This window comes from Nelumbo lutea, chromosome 7, assembly GCF_056320005.1.
Source record: "Nelumbo lutea isolate HS-2025 chromosome 7, American lotus-T2T, whole genome shotgun sequence".
Classification (NCBI taxonomy): domain Eukaryota; kingdom Viridiplantae; phylum Streptophyta; class Magnoliopsida; order Proteales; family Nelumbonaceae; genus Nelumbo; species Nelumbo lutea.
Window position 1 is genome coordinate 2028226 of NC_142690.1, and position 21649 is coordinate 2049874.

Consider the following 21649-nt stretch of genomic DNA (forward strand, 5'->3'; position numbering starts at 1 on the left):
TTTTTCTACCATGCAACTCAAAACAATGATATTTCTCTTTTTAGTTTATTATTTGATTAATGAGAATAGTATTAGAATTAACTATCATGCCATGCATATCTTTTTGTTGTTTTAAGTCATACCATGAATCTAGATGGCTAGGTAGAAAATGGACAACAACCTTTGTCAAATTAGTTTTCATAATTTAATAAATAAAAGCGAAAAGAATTTTCGTATTTGAACGATTTTTCCACATTTCTACAAGTGTACACCAGATTCCAATCCATTTCTCATTTTTTCTCTTAATCATATCTTACATAGCAATCTCCCCAACCATTTTAAATTTTAAGTGATCATGCAAAAGAATAACCACCAAATAGGTTCAAAAATTTCCAACACTTCTTTTTTCTCGATAAGAACTCAAAGTATAAATCATCATCAAACAAAATGGCACTTGATACGAGTATAAACTATGAGTTATTGGGAAGAGTTGGGATAGGGTTATGGGTTTTCTAGTTCTGATGATGAGGACAAGGAGGGGGAGATGATAGCAACCAATAGACGTTACTTCCACACAGCGGAGTTGGGGTTGTGCGTTAGAGGACGAATTACCATATGAGTTTTGTAGGGAAAGTTGCTATTTAAGTGTTAATCCATACCAACTTATCCTCACATTTAATTATGAATGGAATTAAAGGTAAGTCATGACTAACATTCATAAGGAAAAAGTTGTTGTAATAGTTATATATCTCATTCACAATCCTTATATTCATGATGGTGGACTCATTATCCTAACATAGAGGATGAAACATTTATTGCAATCGTGTCACATGTGGCCCTCAATGAAATGCAAACGCACCAAGTTTGGCTATGATGTAAGAATGACATGATATTGGAAAAAACTTATAACTTATCAACCGACATCATGAAAGTGGTAAGTTTTCATAAAAAATCATGTAGGGATTTGCTTGGTTGAAGTCTTGTTGGTATCATGTATTTTTTGCATTATAGAATTTTCCAATAAAAAACAATAGATGTGATGCCTTTGATTTATTGTTAATGCTGGTGTGTTTGCATTTTATTGAAGGGGTTTTCATATTGTCTTGTGAATGTAGCCACAAGAAATGCAAGCTCGACATAGAGAGTGTGGTTCCATCTTAGTGGTTTTCTAAATGTTCAAAATCCAATATTGGGGGCGACTCACCATACGTAAATAATGCATTTTTATATAAAAACATTTGTGAAGTGAACAAATCGGTCAGGGGTCCAGTTCTCAGGTCGAATGGTCTGATCGCTTGAACTGAACGAATGGCCTGTTTTGATAATAAATAAATAAATAATAAATAAACAGTTGGACGATTAAATGGTTCAACCACCCAGGTCAGTGGTTTGCTAGCGAAATCAATGATTCTCGATGAAATAACAGTTATGGGGTAAAACGAAACTGGTTCCCATTTTTTCTGGTATGATTTGATTTTGAAAACCATGGTTGGGCCTTAACAGGTTCCTTTATGGGCATTGTCAAATGGTTTGAAAAATTACAGTTTGCTCCCAAGCAATATGGGTTCGTTTCGTCCACAGTTGATCAATACTCATTTTATTTTTTAATTTCTACCAGTGTCACGGTACCCATATGATTGTGGTCTATGTTGATTTAGGGACAATCTTGCTCACATTAATTCCTTTAAGCAAAGGGGTTTTATTGTTCACTCCACCCAATAAACTTTAATACATTTTATACAATTGAAACATTGATTAGTGGGGCAATGAATAAAATTTAATGGGGATGGTAAAGCATAAGGGTATGTCTGGTTCGTAGGAGTAGAAACCTATAATCGGAATCATAATGGAACACCATTTTGATTCCGGCCGTTTGGTTGAGTGTAATTGAAATCGGATTCCCCCTTTGGGTGGAATGGCATTCCCCCATTGGAGGGAATGGCCATTCCCAGCCCCCCTCCCCCCTCCCCCCCTTGGAATTGGATTCCCATTCCATGCGATTAAAACACGAAAAATGAAAATGACAAAAAAAAAAAAAAAAAAAAAACCTTCAAAGCCCCGATTCCAAGTCCAACCCTCTTTCTCATTTCTCGTCACTGCCTCCTTCAAACCTTTCAACAGTTTGGCGGCCGAACTCTAAAGATCAGGTGGAAATTTTAGGAAGAAACCGTTACAGAGAGTCGCATTGACGCCTTACGATAGGCCAGTGATCGTTGCCTGGAAACCCATAGATGCGGGGAGAAGAGGGTGGTTGTGAAAGCTTGTCGATCCAACTTTAAGGATTATCATGATAAGTGTGCAGTTATTCTTATCGTCTATGTTCCACAAGGGTCTTCTTGCTCCACCGCCCGTTTCTGGTTCGATTCGTCCCACATTTCTTTGACCACTTGTTTGTTCTTGTTTGTTTATGATGTTTTTGCACGATTCAGTGGTTTCATATTTATCTTTTGGGAGTGTTTAGAGTTGTAAATTGGGTTGTGCCTCCTGTGCCCTGGCCCGATACGACACAATACGATGGCACGTGGGTTGTGTTAGGCCCGATATGATGATATGTCCCGTGTTGGGCCAGGGATTTTAAGTCCATGAGTTGTGTCGTGCTGCCTGTGGCTTGCGTGCCGGCATGGCCCAGCCTTGGCCAAGGCTTGGCCCATGGACCAGCTTAATCCGCAACATAGCATGGCATGGCACAGGCCCGTATTGGCCGTGCCAAGCTGATCTCCTAAGTTATCCTAAAGGAGGGCGGCACAACCTGAGATGTCTTACGGGCCGCCACGGCATGACTTACACTTTGCATGGGCTGCCCCTGCCATGTTAGCCCGACCTGACCCATTTTACACATATAGGAGTGTTTGGATTGGATTAATTGGATCCAATGTTTGGGTTTGGTTTGTACTAGGTTTGGATTTGGATTATAAATAGACACAAGTTGGATTGGATTAGATCAAACTTGGTTTAATTGACAGCCCTATCTATATCTTTACATGTTAATTGGGTTGTATTGGAATTGGAATTTTTATAGATTTTTTATTTTTTTATATGTTTTTTATTAGGGACAAAATTGGAAATTATGACTGATTATGATTCCAGCTTGTTCATGAACCAAGCATCAATTGTAATCTGATTCCGATTCCTGAATAGACCATTCCAATTATAATTCCAAGAAATTCCCATTATGATTCTGATTCGGATTCTAATCACGAACCAAATGGACCCTAAGTGGGGGTGTGGGTAAATAAAATTTAAAAACTAATAAATAAAAATTTCTGACGTGGACTAAAAGAATATATCCTTTAATTCTTTGTATTCAAACACCTTGACTCATTTGATATATTTTTGGCGCATATAAGAGGTTATTTTTGTCAAACTCTTTGGACGTTTGGGTCATCAAACCATTATAATTTATGAGGTTTTAATTGAACTATTTTCTACATAGTTCCGATCAGTTGATCACAATTTACAACACATTGTTGTTAGCCACATTCACCTAACCACACATCTGGAACATCTGTTGCACTTTACACCACCGATATTCCAATCGCATGCTCTGAAGCAATTCATAAACAAACCAATTGCCAATTGAAGAACACATGGTCATAGTCATGGTCATGGCCATGGAGGTTGCTTTGTGCATGCTTCGGCATTAGTCATCACCCTCTTTCATGGCCTGTTTATGCCCTCAACTGGTGCGACTTCCGGGTTGGAGCCAAGACAAAGCAGCCAACTCCGTGTATCACGAACCAACCAAAACGGCACCTCGTAGAATTTCCGCTTGGCAATGGGCCAATGGCCGCCGATGTTTTGACTTCGGAGTCCACTAAAACGAGTTATGAGGATATTTTCGTCCAATTGAAGCAAATATATTTATATCTCAGTATTTTACGTTTCTCCGTTTATGCCGGCCGTCACGTTTAAACCGCTCGTTTATTTATGACGTCAGCCCCAACTTATACGGACAGCGTTCCTTTCTTCAGAAGATTGAAGTAAAAAAACAGGAAAAACAAAAAGAAGCAGATGCGAAGAAGAACTTCGATCCCAGTTGAAATTGGGGGAGAGAAGAAAAAAAAGGAACGAGAATACGAAATAAAAGAGTCAGATGTAGAGAGATTTTTCTTTTCTTTTTATTTTCTTTTCTTATTTCTTACGTTGGTTGATCGGTTGATCGGTTGATCGGTTGATGTTGTGTCCGATCGCACGGTAGTTTTGTCTGCAACGCTCGACCTGTCTGTTTTGTTGTCAAAATTAAGTCAACAACGTCTCTTTCTGCAGACAACGGCGATTTTTTAGGGTTTCTGTTCTCACCCATTGTCAGGTTTTTCTGTTTCCTCTGTCTCGCTTCCTTATCTGCTGTGTCTGTTTCTTATCTGAAGGGAAGTTTAGCCCGCCTTTGGATTTTTGAAGTTTTTTTGTTTTAGTCATACTTATAATGTTCATAGAGCAGATCGAGGTTCATTTTCTTTTCTTTTTTTTTTTCTCTCTTTTATGTATTTTGTATGTATTTTTTTCGTTATAGGATTTGGTTGCGAGTTATTGTTGTTGTTAGTGGTTACTTCTCTTTTTGGATATATTTGTTCTGAATATTATGAGTTTTGAGTTTTGATCTCTTTGTTTTTGATGTTTTGATTTTTTTAGGGTTTTTGATTTAAACATGGAAGAATAAATGGTGGCGTCATAGTTGGACACACGTTCATGGTAGGAAAGCTTGGTTGTTTTGGATTTGAAGTAGAATTTTGGTGCGCAAACGATTGTTTCGGCTCTTAGGGTTTATAAGTTGCTGTCTTGGATTGGATTTCCAAGTAGGGTTTGTGACTTACTGTAGAAAGGAAAGGAGCAATTTTTCCAATTATGCGATCTTCGTGGGCTGATTCTGTTACAAACTCTGCAGCTGATACCGCGGCTGCTGGTTCTTCTGCAAACAGCGGGGCTGGTAGCACTTCACGTCCTGCGCGAACTTCTTATGTTCCTCCGCATCTTCGTAATCGGCCTCCTTCTTCAGAGCCTCCCGCACCGGCACATAGTGGTACTTCTGTAAGTAGTGATCGACCTGGTTATGGTGTACCTCCTATTGGGAACCGTTGGGGTGGTCCTAGGTCTGATTTGGGGCGGTCTGGGTTTGGTGGCGGTGGACGCCTTGGTGGTGGCGGTGGTGGTAGTGGTTGGAATAACAGAGCTGGTGGATGGGATCGTGGAAAAGAACGCGAGGCGAACCCTTTTGGGGACGATGTCGATGCAGAACCTGCTTTCAATGAGCAGGAAAATACTGGCATTAACTTTGATGCCTATGAAGATATCCCGGTGGAGACAAGTGGGGAAAATGTCCCGCCACCTGTGAATACTTTTGCAGAGATCGACTTGGGGGAAGCACTTAATCAAAACATAAAAAGATGCAAATATGTCAAGCCTACACCTGTGCAGCGTCATGCCATCCCGATTTCTCTTGCAGGGAGGGATCTGATGGCATGCGCTCAGACTGGGTCTGGCAAGACGGCTGCTTTCTGCTTCCCGATTATTAGTGGAATTATGAATGGACAGTTTGCACAGAGACCTCGTGGTGCAAGAACGGTGTATCCACTTGCTCTTATTCTGTCTCCTACGAGGGAGCTATCATGCCAGGTGGGTTTCTGATATTGATCCGGTGAGTGACTTGCGTTCTGGTAGGGGTTCTCGGTGGATAAAATTTTGATGTCGTGTATATCTTTTGCTTTGCAGATACACGAGGAAGCCAGAAAGTTTTCTTATCAAACTGGTGTCAGGGTGGTTGTTGCTTATGGAGGGGCGCCCATCAACCAGCAGGTTTTTATTATGTCTTCTTACATGGATCTGAATGCATTCTAAACTGATGCTTACCTTGACTGATTAGTTTACTCTCTTCATCTTGTTGATTTATATCCGACCGGGTATGTGGTTAGATTTGAAGTCGCTTGAGGATTGAACTATAAACAACATGATGTTTACATTATTAATTATTTAAGTTTTGTTTTGATGTTTTTTGTCCTTTTTATGTGAATATTCTAAAGTTTCTTGGACAATTAGTTTTGCTTTCAAGTATTTCACAATTGTTTGGTATTATAAGTGCGTAGGCTAACCCTGATCCTACGATTGCGTCAATTTCCTTTTCCTTGGTTCTGGAACATTGTTTTTTCCCCATTCATCACATTGGCTTCTGTATGCTTTCTTGGATTGGCATCTGGATTCCATTTTTTTGGTCCTTGGAGCCACAGAAGAGTTAAGAAGTACTCCCAATTTACTTGTCCTTTTGTTAATGTTTTGAAACACATTCCTGCAACATCCATGTTATAATCAAATAAAAATATTTCTCATAGGCTCTTGAATTTTTTTCTTAATCTTTCAACTACATCCCACTTCTTTGGCTGTAGGGATAATTGGAACTTGGAAGACTTAAAGTACGGTACCAACCTAGTTGTCCTTGGGTGATTATAGTCTCATTGAGGAACCTTTTGAGGCAATGGAGATGTATTTCCGACTTCCTAGTGCTTTATACATAAAGCATCATATATAAATTGATGTTTTTTTTTGTGTGTATTTGAGCAGAAAATTATTTGCACAAGATTCTAGTCACCCTTTTTTCTTTGAAAAATCCTGTAGTAAGATAAATCGCTTCATTGAACAAGCTAAGGATTCTAGTGGAAAACATATGAAGCTTAGCTTAATTTGTGTGCTGAAAAACGGATGAAACTTTTGTCTACAGTGGGATTAAATCATAAATAGGTTATAATACAAGTTAGTATTTAAGTATCCTATTGAGCTGGAAATATGGGCAATGGACTATTAAGCAGACAAATGTCTTTATATTGAAGTTCCGTAATAAATGAAGATTTTTAACGACACCGTAGTGCTTATTTTTAACAAATATACTGTGTTAAACTTGGATTATGTGAATAATAAACTAAGTTTTATTCATTTGAGTTTTAGGGATGAATCCGAATAGATACACCATTTATCTTTCTTGTTTTGTGTAGCCTTGAATTTTTAGGTGCCAGCTTGGGATCCTTCTGCCTCCACTTTTACAAGGGTCATGGGTGTTGTATTTTTTATTGATAAAAAAAATGGGTGTTGTATTTTTTACCTCTATTCATGATCTTCTTTTCCCAGTTACTAGTAGGGAAAAGATCTATTCCAATTCTGAGTTTGGGATTCTTTCACATTTTTTTTTTAAAACAGTCAACATTTATGGAGATGTATCCAGAGATTTATTCATTAGTTATTTTAGTAGATAAATTTCTTATTCAACATCTTTAGGACCTAGGCAATTGATTATTCCATTAGCTAGATCTGACTTCTGAGGCTAAACTGCTGAAGAGTTTGTGATTGATATTCTCTCTTGGGTTCCATGGTATAAGTAGACTGGGGTTTATGGATCCTAGTGGGAAGGATGAAGGACTTGCTGGGATTGGGTGGGTGTGGATATGGTGCCTTTCACATTAGCTGGAGGTTGATCATTAGTGGCAGAAGGAGCACATTCTTATGTTGGAGTTGGAGATCAAGTGAGATACCTTATTTCTTGGCTAGAATGGATGAAGCACGTGCAACTAAAATAACTTATATTGTAGTGCAGGGGATTTGATTGGGTCAACCTGTGGTCCTTACATTTTGCATTGGGAAATTCTTGCTGTGTGCTGTACATAGTTTTCAAGTTATAGGATGCCTTGTTGCCTAGGTGCAGGGATGAATTTTTTTTCCTGAATAAAAACCACGAATTCCATAGGTTTCGTAGTAAGCAGCAACCATCTTTGATGTTTCACTAGTAGTTGTCTATGGTCTTCATAGAAATGCATACACTTTTTTATTAAAGCATAGAAAATCAACGTATTCATGAAAAAATTGAAGAAAGAAATAAATTCCAGAAAATAGGGGGTCTGGGCTCCTATTTTTGTCCTAGGAAAATTTTCAATAATTGGACAAAATTTTGAATTTTTCGTTGCTTATCAGTTCAAGTATTTAAGTCTTTGAGGGTTCAAGGCAGCATACATGTTGATTGAACCCTAACAAATAAGAAAATAGTAAAAAAAAACTAGTATTTTAACTCACAAACTGAATAGTTTAGTTTAGTAGTATCTGTTTTATTATTGCAATCTCAAAAAATTGAGGATATAAAAGTATGTAATAGCATCATGTACAACAAACCTTGGTGATTAAATGAGGCGACCCTCCATGGGTGCCTTGTTGCCTAGATGTCACTTTGACAACTATGAATATGTTTGGCATCGATGCCGCAGTTGCATCACCCTGCTGATGTGTGGCTTGGGAGCACTGTTTTCTGAAAAAACGTGCCTTTATTTTTGTTTGGAATGCTGCTTCCAGGTAGGACGTTTCCTGGAGCAACAACAGCTTTTTCTGTTTGGTACCATTGCTGCAGGAAACGTTTTCAGCATTGGTACCCATTATCCAGTGTCACATCAGTGCCACATCACTGCTCTGTTGGCAGCAATGAGCTGCAGCTCCAGGAAATGCCAAATTTGGCGTTGCTCCAAGCCATGGCTTCCCGATTTCCGAGGCGTGGCTTGGAGCACCGTTTTTTTATGGAAAAACGGTTCCAAACAAATGCCTATTTCCTGGAGCACTGTTTTTTTTTCTGATGTGGTGCCGTTGCTCCAGGAAACGACAATGATGCCAAACAGCCCCTATGGTATTGTTATCCTCATCTTAATATTCAATGAATTTCCTTTTTTCTTTGGTTGCTGACAGAAAGGGTTACATTGAGGCAATAAGTTCTGATTAGTAACACAATCAAGAAGAATATTGTTGAGAGACGAAAAGAGAATTCTACAACGAATATACAATAGAAAAAAGGAAATTGAGGTTGACAAAAAAGCCCCCATACACAATTAGAGGTGTAAATTGGGTCGTGCTGGGTTGGCACAACATGGCTCGTCTGTGGCTTGCTCAAAGAGTTGGTAGTGCCGTGTCGGCACGCAGGCCAAGCCGAGAAAGCTTGCTTTTTTTGTTTTGACATTTTATTTTTTTGCCAAGTAAAACTAAAATACTTTACTTCCCTATAGAAACAAATTGAAAAAATAAAAATTCTAACACAGAAATGAAAATATACTTAACAAATACGGGCAATAAATTGGAAAAATAGGAATTTTATTTCATTTAAATTTTAAAACTTGAACAATACAATGGCCAAAAGTTACTTAACAAAATGAATAAAATATAAAAAATATAATACAATTACAAATTGAATATATAAAATTACATTGTTGAAAAAATAACAAATAATTAAAATAAAATTGAATTACAAAATTTACAATAATTTTAAAAAATGCTACAAAATTATTGAGTATACAAAAAATATTGTCTTCGTTTTTCTTCAAGTTCCACCTCCATCTCCATCTTGATTTTGATTATCTGCTTCAGGTGAATATTGGGGTGAGCAAAAAAAAAATTGAAAAAAGAACCGAAAAATCGGTTGGTTTGGTGTTTAAAAAAATCAAAGTTACCGTCTTGGTTTCGGTTAACCAATATAGAAAATTGGCAGTTAACCGAATCAATTGGTGTACATGCATTTCTATATATTTTATATATATTTATGTATATTATATATATTTTATATTGTTTATATATTATAAATTAATAAATATGCATTATATATATAACATGTATTATTTATTATTTAAAATATAATATTATATGTTTATAATTTTTTATTATATATTTATATATTTTTATAATATATATTGTAAAAATTAAAAAATCGAAAAACTGACGAACCAAATCGATGGTTAACAGAACCAGTTAACCGGTTAACCGATTGATAGGTTCGGTTTCAGTGACCTATTTTCCAAAAACTACTAGTATCTGCTCGGTTACAATAAAAGGCCCATGACTTGGTTAACTAAACCGGGAGTGCCCCTAGTGAATCATCAGGTGTAGTGTCATGCCCTACTTTGTCTTGTAATCTATCTATCCTCGACATCCAGATCTTTGGAGCATATGCACATCTCCAGACTTTCATCATTTATGTAGCTTCTCTTGTCATACAACACCTTAGTACCTGCACTAAAACAAGACTTTGAAGGAATTGTAGACACCGGAGAGGTTAGTAGATCATGTGCCATTGTGACAAGGATTGGATAGTTTTTTTTTTCATGCCCACTCCACTGGGCTAAAATATCAAAATTATTTATTCCTTTAAAGTCAAAGGATTCAATTTAACTAGAAAATCTTTTTTTAAATAAAAATTAAGTTCAATAAATGAACTTATTGATGAGGTGGTAGCAGATTTCTGCCTCCTACTTATTTGAGATTAATTTAAGTTATGCATTTTAAACAGTGTTTTAAAGCACAGGGTGCAAAAAAGGCGCATGGGTCGATTTACGCTTGAGGCACAAGGTGAGGTGTGTGCCTTTTTAAGCAAGGCGCAAAAAAAAAATGCTAAAAAGTCAAAAAATGCCAAAAATTTAAAAAAAAAGCAAACAAATAAAAAAATTATTAAACATAATATTAATAAAAATATAAACTTAACTTTTTAAATAAATGTTTTAAAAAGCCTATTATCTAAAATTAAAATATATAAATATAACATGTAAAGCATGTTCAAATGAGGATTTAAAAATAAAATCATATATAAAACATTTTCAATCATATAAAACCCACATCTTTTTTTTTTCTCAAATACATTACTTCAAGTAGCTAACAAGCAAGGACTCGTGCGATGCATGGTATTTATTAATTGAAAGCTAAATAATAGAAATGGTCATTTACTAAAATACCCCTTATAGTTTCATGGATTTACTAAAATCTATCCTATAGTTAGCATTTTACTAGAACACCACTTAAAATTTGCAATGGATTTAATCAATCTTTCATTAGATGACAATGGAAAATGACAATGTTGACCCTAATGTTCATTTAAATAAATTTAATCAAAAGAAAATAAAAATGAAAATACCATTTTTGCCCTTAATAAGGCACAAGTAACCACTCTATGAGCCGCCTTTGTGCCACGCCCCTCGAGGCAAGCCCAAACAAGTCCATGTTAGGGTCTTAAATTCTTAGTTCTCATTCAAAAAATAATGATTTTATAGTTTTACTTGCTTTTTAAGAAGATATTTTATTAGGTTGAATGAATGAACAACATTACCAAAAAAGAGGGTTCTCGAAGTTTTAGTGAGCGAGCGAGTTGGCCTTGCCTCGAGGGGTGTGGCATTGGGGTCTGGGGGTGGATCCCTCAACCTAGCCGCTAGAGTAAAAAAAATAGAAAAAAGCGTCAAATTTTCAAAAGGCGCATGCAAGGGCTAAGACACCCTTTTGAAAGGGTTGCGCCTAGGACTTGGGTGAGGCGCCTACCCTAAAGTGCGTCTCGCCTAGGCACACTTTTTGAATCATTGATTTTAAATAATAAAATGCTAATTTTTCTTTTTGATTTCCAACTTCAATATTCAAATTTTCACAATATAATTCAAGTAAAATATCTAAACCATCTTTCCTAATCCTGGGGTCTAATATTGCAGCTAAACAATAAAGAGGAGAAATGTTCTCCCCATATTTTTTAATTTTATTTTCCATTATTTCACAAATTCTTGTAAATTGTGGATTTTTTCTATATTTTGCAAAACATTCACTAATCATGAATAATTGATTAACTAAAAGACAACTAGTTGGGTAATAAACACCCGGAGATTTATTAGTTGTATCTTAAAAATTGTGTAAAAAACTCTTATACAAATTGCCATTTCCCAATCTTCCTCAGGTATAATATCATGTGGCATTTTTGCATTACAAAATCAGTAAGAATTTGTTTGTAGGAAATACAACTTTCTAACATAAAATAGGTAGAATTCCATCTATGTTGCCATTTCTCAAACAACCTGTGTGTCATGTGTTGTGCTTTGCCGGTCCAAAATTGTGCAGGGTTGTGGGCGGCATGACCTGATTTACACCTCTATACACAATAGAAAAAGGAAAACAATTACCACATCAGCAACAACAATGTGTAGATTTTTGTTTTTGAAAAACAAAGTTAAACATATTGGCAAACACCTCAACAAGCCAGATAAACTAGAAGGTATTATTCCCAGTACCTCTCACTCCTCCCCAGTCCAATGCAGTGTTTTGAAAATACAAGGCACAATTTTTTTCAAAAAAAAATATTAACAGTAATCTTAATTAAAAATTACATACTTAAATTCTAAACTAATTGTTTTAAAAAGCCTTTTAGCTGAAATTAAAATGCATAAAATAACTCATAAAACATATGCAAAGTGAAAATGCAAAGATAAAATTGATCATAACATATAAAACATTTTCAAGCACCCAACAATTTTAAGCACATAAAACTTTCAAGCTCTTCGTTACTTTTCTAATTGTAGAACTTTAATTTTGTGAGCTGCTTTTTACTGAGCCATTTGAGGCAAGTCCAAATAAGTTCATGCCAGGGCTATTTAATATATTTAGTTTTAGTTTTGCATCTTTTAAAAAATGTCTTGTACAAGGAAGAATGAAATGAACAACATTAGCAAAATGGGGGTTCTTTTACAAGTACAGGGCAATTTGTTTTAAAAGATAAGAAACTAAAACTAAATTATAATACCATTTTTTTGAAGTAGGGATTATGAATTTAAGACAGCATGACCTTATTCAGGCTTTGCCTCAATGGGCTCGGTTAGGGGTTCAACAGCTGAGCCACTGTCCCAGCCACCATGCTTAAAAAAGTACAAGAAGTACCAAATTTAACAAAGATTTGCACCTGGGCTGAGGCACAAGACATGCCAAGCGTGGGCCTTTCTAAAGTGGCTGTGCTTGGACATGGGCGAGGTGCAAACCTTGAAATGCACCTTGGCTGTGGTTGATTTTTAATCACAGGGTCAGTGAGTCAGTGACTAATAAAAATAGTTGATCTTGGGACCTCATGAAACAAGATATTCCCACTGGAGGACAGACATCTAGTCTTTTTGATAGAGTGTCTATCCCACCCTCCCCCCAAAACAAAAGGGAAAAAGAATCCTTTTGAGTTTGTTTACTGGTATTTCTTGGTTTCTTGTTTAGTACTCTTGTATTGGTATTATTGTGTTACTATAGTTAACATGAGTTATGCTCCTTCAGCTTGTACTCCTAGCGAATGATAAGATATGCATTTTTTTTGAAGCTATGGTTTTCACTTAATTGTTGACCGATGAGCTATTAACTTTTGGCAGCTGCGGGACCTGGAGAGGGGTGTTGATATTCTTGTAGCAACACCAGGACGACTGGTAGATTTACTGGAGAGAGCTAGGGTTTCACTACAGATGATCAGGTACCTAGCTCTAGATGAGGCAGATCGAATGCTTGACATGGGTTTTGAGCCACAGATTAGAAAGATTGTGGAACAAATGGACATGCCTCCTCGGGGCGTAAGACAAACAATGCTCTTCAGTGCCACATTCCCAAAAGAGATACAGGTTTAAACTGTTTATTGAGATTCTTTTTTTTTAGTTCTGTCTATCCTTTTCTGTTGGTTCCTTTTGGATAATAGTTTTTGGGGAGTATGTTTATTGACATATAAGAAAGATCATTATTGAACCGTTGCATTTGAATTTCAGACATATTTCATGACATTAAGTGCATGATAGAGTCCCTTGAATGGGTTGAAGTTCATTTAGGTGTAAGTGGTTATCTGTCAATCTAATGCAGACTGGGATTTTATGCTTAATTATGACCTAGGAATGCTATTATAATTATATTATGCTTAACTTTTATGTGTGTGTGCTTGTCATATCTGGATGATGTGTTATAAGGGAGTCATTTCAGATGGTTTGGTCATGTGTAATGAAGGCTGCTAAGGGTACCATTTAGAAGGACAAAAGGTGCAGGTTGATGACTCTAACAAAGATGAGAAACCCAGAAAACACATGGACTTGGTGTGACAAAGGATATAAAGGAACATGCATTGATGAATGAGAGTCCATTGTGAAGTTGTCTTACATTGCTGTTACCAAGCCTAGATAAAGGAGGTGGGTGGCATTAGCTTGGCCGTCAACACTCAAACTTTTGCCAAACTCTCTTGAATATGACTCATATAGTTGGGATAAGGCATGGATAATGATGATGATGATGATTGATGGATAATAGTCACCGCTGATCATTGTCCTATCAGGCTAGGATTGGAATCATTTATGAGTGGACACATCCAGACTTTGTGCTTTAAGTGAAGGAATGATGGAATGGAGAGCTAAGGGTTGTGAAGTGAAGGGGGGGTGTCAAATTTCACAAGAAATTGCAAAGACTTAGGTCTAAAATAAAGGCACATGGACCACTTTGGGAAATTAGAGAGACAAAAAATTAGATCGATGTCTTGGATTGAGGAATTGGATGAGGGGTCTCAGAGGAACATGGATGAGCAAGATAGAGAGTTGAGGTGGAAGTTGAAATTTGAAAAAAGGAGTTGGAAGTTCTATAAAGAGGAGATTTGTTGGAGGCAGAAATCAAGCCATAAGTGGATTAAAGTGATGGGAACACTAAATTTTTCCATGTTTTGGCTAATGGAAGGAGAAAAAGTTTTGTGGCCAAGTTAAATCCATTTATAGAAGGTCATTGAATGATAGATGGATTAAGGGTGGAAGGGTGGATTAGCCAAGGTTGAGTGATGAAAAAGTAAGGTGACTGGGGAGGAACTTTGAAGAAGAGGATATCAGATAGGCATTCTTCTCAGTGGACAGATCTAAGGCCCTAGGTTCGGGCAATATTACAATGGTTTTATATCAAGATTTTTGGAAAGTACTGAAAGATGAGTTATGTGGGGTGTGTGTGTTTAAAGAGTTCACATATAAGCATAATCAGTCTTGGAGTCAATTGCACCTTTTATCCGTAGTCTGTAAGAAATCTGACGCAAGTCTCCCAAAGGATTTTAGACCCATTTGCTTGTTGACGCTACTCAACATGGTTATCCCTGTACTCCATTTCTTTATATAAAAAAGTGGTTGCCTGTCTCAAAGTTCATTACCCCATCCTATACTTCCTTTGGTGTTGAATTGGGATTTTGGGTTTCATTGAAGGTTAAGGGGTGATGTGCTTGTTTCTATGTCAGGCTTTTGCATTCTCTTGGTAATGTTTGTTTGGATCCCCTTAAACCATTAGACGGGTTTGGTCTGCTCATCCCAAATGGTCATTTTCTTTTGCTTCTTTTTTAAAGTCCCTATGTTAGTCTCCTAATCCTCAGGTATGTTAGTCTCCTAATCCTCAGGTTTTCCTTGTTAAGGAAGTTTGGTTTATGCATATCCCCCCTAAAATTAATGTGTTTTGCTGGAAGTGTTTTATGTGAAAGGAAACACTTTGAATAGCATACAAAAGTGAAGACCTTTCTTGTGTATCTCCCATAGTTGGTTTATTGTTCGAGAGGAAAGTTAAAATAACATATTTCTTGATGCCCTCTTATCTTGAGAAGTTCATTTGAGTGTATGGTTGTTGTAGTCTTGCTAAAGGGTTTGCATATGCACATTTACTCCACATCTGACATGTTTTCAACTTGTTATGCAGAGATTGGCCTCTGATTTCCTTTCAAATTATATATTTTTGGCTGTTGGAAGAGTTGGTTCAAGTACTGATTTAATTGTCCAAAGAGTAGAATTTGTTCTTGAATCGGACAAGAGAAGCCACTTGATGGACCTCCTTCATGCACAGAGGGCAAACGGAACACATGGAAAGGTAGCACAAGAGATGACACTTCATACTTCACAGATTTATCCTCCAAATGGTTCTCCTTATTTGTCTTGAGGCCTTTTGGGTGGCCTTATTTTCTGTTTGTAAATACTTATGGTGTTGGTTTCTTGTTGATTGGTTAATTATTTTGATATTGTGTTTTTGTTGATAAAAGAATTCTCTGTCTTTTAGTACATGTCTTATGGTAATCATTGTTCCTGCAATGGCTTTGCAGCAAGCTCTGACTTTGGTTTTTGTGGAGACAAAGAAAGGAGCTGATTCATTGGAACACTGGTTGTGCATGAACGGGTTTCCTGCAACTACAATCCATGGCGACAGAACACAGCAGGTAAGTTGGTGTACTTTGATGTCTTACTTAGAATTTAAACCATTTTAGCACCCTTAATGTTTTTTTTTTCTTCTGCTGGTATGTGCTTTTATGGTTTGAGTTTTATGAGAAGGCAAGGGGATGTAGTTAGGTAGTTACCTATTCCTCTAGTTTTAGTTGTCTATACAAAATTGGTTGTTGAGTTGAATTCTGTTTTTTAATTTTATTAATTTTAATTTTTAATGTTCAACAAGCATATTTTTTATCAGCAAGAAATTTGAAAATCATATTTAAATGAAAATCTGGATATTACAATGACTGGGTTTATCCACCCATAAGGATTCATTCCAATCCCGGCAAAGTTATGAGATTTACAATGGTGCCCAAAACAGCTGTTGCCTATATATCCCTTGCTTTGCTAAAGTGTTAGCCATCCCATTTGCTGTCCTTCTAACCCACTCGAAAGTTATGTTCAGCTCCTGTATGATGCTCTTTATTTCCCTAAACTCATACCTATAGATGCATGACACAAGCTGCTTGCTCTTGGCCAAAGAAGTGGTAAGCTTTGAAGCTCTACTTCCAAGTTCCAAGTGCTGAAATTTTGATTGCTTAGCAATTCTTAACCCTTGTAGTAGTGCCATTAGTTTAGCCTTTAGTGTTTCTCCCAACCCTAAAGATTTCAGTGCAGTACTTCCAAGTGCCAAGACTTTTCCTGTGCAATATCTAAATATCTATATACTCCTCCAATGCTAGCCAGTCCTGTGCTTCCCATGGAACTCTCATAAAAATTTAGCATTATTTTATTAGCCATTGGGGGTAACCACCCCATAAACACAATGCCACTTCAGTCCATGCCCTTAGGTTATCATTCGCTGATAATTCATTGAATGGATCAACTGTCTTTATCCAATGAGCAGTTCTGATTTTTATGGCTTCAAATAATTCTTCTTTCGATCTACTATTCTCGTTTTATATCCTCCCATTCCTTCCTCACAAATATAGTTCACGCTACTGCAGCCATAATTACTTTCCACAATTCTTCCTCTCTTTTTTGGTTGCCTTAGGAAACTTTTACTAAAAAGGGTTATTACATCTTACTGAGAAGTCCACCTGCAACCAAAGAGAGAACAACGGAGGTCCCAAACATAAAGCACAAAGGGACAAGAAAGCAATAAATGAAGAAGCACATGTAAGGGTATAAGAATTTGTCTGGCCTTCTTTTTTGAAGCATATCACTATTGTTTACCGTTCCAAAAAATAGACTTTCCAACACAGAGCATGAATTTTAGGTGGGTTAGGCAGTGATTTAAAAGGCACACAGGCGAGGCGCATTTTGGGGTATGCGCCTTGCCCAGGTCCTAGGCGCATTTTGGAGTATGTGCCTTGTTTAGGCTTGCCTCGAGGGGTGTGGTACAAAGACGACTCATAGAATCAAGAGATTCTAGGTTTTTCATGCTTGAAAATGAAAATTTAAAAATACATAATAGGTTTTTCATGCAATTGCAATAGTCTGGGGGGTTTGCACTCCAGATTTTTTTTTTAATTTTTGGCATTTTTTTTTGAATTTTCTCACTTTTTTTTATTTTTTTAGTTTTAGTTTTTTATTTTTTGTAATTTTGTGCCTTTCTTTAAAAGGCGTGCACCTCGCCTTGCACCTTGCGCTTTTAAAACACTAGGGATAGGCTTGCTCCAAATCTCTTTCACAGGGAAATTCTCACCCACATTGTTGGGCTGCAAGAGAATATTAAGGGAGGATGCACAAGTTATAACCCCATTAGGTGTACTAGACCACACTCTAGTGTCCTCCACTGATTGATCCATAAAGGCTTGCTGAAGTTTGTCCAATAGTCTCAGTTTGGAAGGAGTACAAATACAAATATGTACAGTGAAAATACATACAAAACGATACAAAATATAATGTTTTGCACTCTACATATTTGTTTTTGTACTCTTTCCAAACTAAGCCTTGTACTCATTATCCCTTAGATTGCTTCTAAAACCAAAATATGCCAATGTATCCCTAAAGAAGAGAAGGTAACAAATCTTGATATAGGTTGCTGTTTGTAATTAGACAATGAGAAAAGGCTTGGAAAGCAAATTGAAGGGGGGGGGGGTCATCCAGCCAGAGGTCTTCCCAGAACAACACTTTGGTCCCACATCATGCATCATATCCGATGATATTAATAAAAGTTGGGGTATACCTTCTGTATTGATTTTCAGGGAGAGAGTGTTGGCGATGATGAAACTACTTTTGCATCCCATCCATTATTTAGTCCCGTGAATGCTTTCAATTACCTCATGCCAAAGCCTGTCGCTCTCCAAAGGAAACCTCCATAACCATTTCTCTAAGACTTCTGTATTCCTACAAATTAGGTTCCCTATTCCCAGCTTCTGTTTGAGTATGGCCTTCAACTTTGATGGCATTATTTTACCAATGAAAAATGTGAGTTGTTTTTCTTCAGACAAATGTGACCACTGACTCAACCAGTTCTTTGTTCTTACTAATAATATGCATGCATATTTGTAATACATAAATTCTATAAAATTTCACCTTCCATGATATAATTATCTGTCAAGTAACATGTTCAAAAAATGGGTGTGGTAGAAACATGAATGCTTAGATGAATGAGTGGTAAACTAGAAAGCTAGGGTCATGAATGAAGTTATACAAAGGAACCTAAGAGTAGCTCCAATAGGTGGTAAAAATGAGAGAAATTAGATTGAGGTTGTTTAGTCATGTGCATACCATCTACAAGCAGAAGGGGCTGGAAATGATAGGGGACCAAAAAGGAGTTTGGTGGATGAAGTAAGAAATGATTTTAAGTGCCCATAATTTAACGATGGACATGGCACTGAATATAACAAAATGGCAAAACAGTATTCATGTAGCTTTATGGTGTGGGAACATTAGTGAGTTTGATTTTAATGAGCTGTTTGAAGGCCTTAGGCCTTGGACTCTTTTAACTAATTATTAGTATGCTTAGCTGTTACCAAGGACACTTCCTTTTGGAGAAACAGTAAGAACCTAAAATCAATCTTTGACAGGAATTTGTTTGGGTGTACAGTGTAGCTTTCTAGCTTTGGGCTCATATGAAAGAGCACTTTGGACTGAGTGCAGAATGTTTGGAATGTGTACAGCTTCATTGTTGGCTACCTAGCTGGTAAAGATCCGTGAGTATCTGGAAAGCCCATCTTTTTGGCTCAATATTTTTGGATAAATTAAATAAAAAGATAAAGTTGGCTTAGGGACTGTTCGCCAACAGCTTTAGTTGCTTAACTGAAAGACTTATTGCTGTCTTTTAGTTGCCAAAATAATTAGATAGTAATTTTTTTTAAGGGTATAGTGATTTACTCAGCTTCAGCTTCAGTCATTAAGGAACTCATAACCTCCTTAAAATCTTATTCACTAAAAGACAAAGAAACAAGTTTTTAAGTTCAGCCACGTCAGCTATTATCAAACGACCTCTAATATTGGCCTCTCCTTCATTGGGAATTTGTGATGAAATCTCAATCAAGGACCAATGATGAGAGGGGTCACAAATATGGTGAGGTTAAGGTTTTTTTTTCATAGCTTAAGCTTATTCTCCCTATTCTCTCTCTCTCTCTCTCTCTCTCTCTCTCTCTCCTCCCCCTTCTGTCTATCTAAGGTTGACGTTTATTTAGGGCAATGGGGTTCTTCTGAAGTTGGGGAAGTGCTATTCTTTTGACGTCTTTTGGGGTGTTCAACAAAAAAACTTATTTCCTAGTTGAGTATTAGAATTACTTGGCCACCTGCTCATTCACGTTACCTTTTAAAATTAAGACCCATTGGATCTGGTAAATAGGCACGACTAAAGATCCATTTATGCAAAGGTAAGGGGTCAATGGGGAAAGGACGTAAAGCAGGTCATCAATGCACTGATTTCATGTATGACATGAATGTACTCCATTTTTTGGTCTGATGTACATCGTCTTTATCATGAACTTCATCCTTTTTGCCTTGTATTCTTTATTGTATATTGCTTTTGACCATTGTCAGAGAAAGAGAGATTCTTCAATATCCCTCTTAATACAAGACATTATTCATCAAACAACGTTTGAATTCCTAGTTCTTAAATATAATGGACCGTAATTTCAAAACACCAATCTCTTTATATACGGGCCAAAAATTTAGGACCATTGCAATTGCATGTACTTGTCTCGAGGGGCTTGGTTGGGGTGTGGGCCCCCCAGCCCGGCCACAGTGCAAATTAAGGCACATGCGTGGTTGATGGGCACCAGGTTCACACCTTTAGAAAGGGGCTGCATCTGGTCTCAAGTGAGGCACATACCTTGAAATGCACCTGTGTGCCTAGGAGGGGCCTTTTACATCACTGATTATAGCCAGTGCATATTCATGGCTTCCCTTCCCCACTAAGAGAAAAGGTTACAATTGGATGTCTTCCTTTGGGTGGTATTTACGTTCTATATATGAAGGGGAGGCACATCCTTTTTCATTCAACATTACTAAACTGGTTGTATGGTTTTAACTCTCTTTGTTTTGTATCTTGCATGTGGTAATTTTCTTGGCCTTGTGTATGTTGGTTAACATAATTAATACTTGCTTACCGTGTTTGCAGGAACGAGAACAAGCATTGAGGTCATTCAAGAGTGGCAATACCCCAATCCTGGTGGCAACAGATGTGGCAGCACGTGGTTTAGATATACCCCACGTTGCACATGTGGTCAACTTCGATCTCCCGAATGACATTGATGACTATGTACATCGGATAGGGAGGACAGGGCGAGCAGGTAAGACAGGACTGGCTACTGCCTTCTTCAATGAGAACAATTCCTCGTTGGCAAGGGCACTATCTGAATTGATGCAGGAAGCAAACCAGGAAGTTCCTGCTTGGCTCTCTCGTTATGCTGCCAGGTCTTCTTATGGAGGGGGGAGGAACCGACGTACTGGTGGTCGTTTTGGTGGTCGTGACTTCAGGAGGGACGCTGCTGCTGCTTTCAGTAGGGGTGGAGGTGGTACCGATTATTATGGTGGAAACATCGGCAGTGGTGCTGCATATGGGTCTAACCATGGCGGATATGGGGGTGCATATACAAGTGCATGGGACTAGTGTCCTAATATTTGTAGGACTTGCTTTCTAATTATAATTTTTAGATGTGCCGTACACTTCCTTTTCCTATTCTTCCCCTCAAATATTTTGGGTTTAGGGGTTATTTTTTGTCTATGTAGTGTCAAAGTTAGGTTCTCCCACTTCTTAAAGTGTTTTTCTTTTAACTGCAAAGGAGGGGGCTGTAGGGTTGGTACCAGCACTATCCCGACGGTGGTATAAGAGGCGTGTGATGGGGGGTGGGTGGTGGTGGTGAAAACAACTAACAGATTAGGGTTTCATGCGTCAACTTTTTATTTTTTTTTGCTTTTCTGTAATCTTTTTGGTGATGGGTTGTAGAATATGTTGAGAGGGTGGGTGGGTTTCTTTTTGGCCGTTTTTCATCTCGGAGACATTCATTTCGACCCAATTTTATGGTGGGAAATCGCCGTGGCTGTCTTTTCTGGCTTTGCTTGCGATGAAGGGTTTTCTTTATTGTAACATTCTGGTTGGTTAAATAAATACAATTCTTTTTTTGATGATGAAGTGTTTTTTTTATAATATTTCTCAACGTTGTGGAGAACTTAAGAAACCACCATCCATTTCATCATGTTCAGTAAGCGGACAAAAGGATGAGCACCGG

General features: G+C 37.4%; 1 protein-coding gene across 2 annotated transcripts; it reads left to right on the forward strand.

Annotated features, from left to right (window-relative positions):
- The first annotated feature begins 3929 nt into the window (after window positions 1-3929).
- LOC148844584 (DEAD-box ATP-dependent RNA helicase 37-like) lies at window positions 3930-21548 on the forward strand. 2 transcript variants are annotated; one of them, XM_088955515.1, is made up of 7 exons: window positions 3930-4288; window positions 4609-5589; window positions 5686-5769; window positions 13134-13376; window positions 15451-15618; window positions 15848-15961; window positions 20539-21548. In XM_088955515.1, the coding sequence occupies exons 2-7, from the start codon at window positions 4822-4824 to the stop codon at window positions 21028-21030; spliced, it is 1869 nt and encodes a 622-aa protein (XP_088811641.1). In that variant the 5' UTR covers window positions 3930-4288; window positions 4609-4821; the 3' UTR covers window positions 21031-21548. The 2 variants fall into 2 exon arrangements, with proteins under 2 accessions (XP_088811641.1, XP_088811642.1); XM_088955516.1 differs by having other exon boundaries at window positions 4244-4423.
- The last annotated feature ends 101 nt before the right edge of the window (window positions 21549-21649 follow it).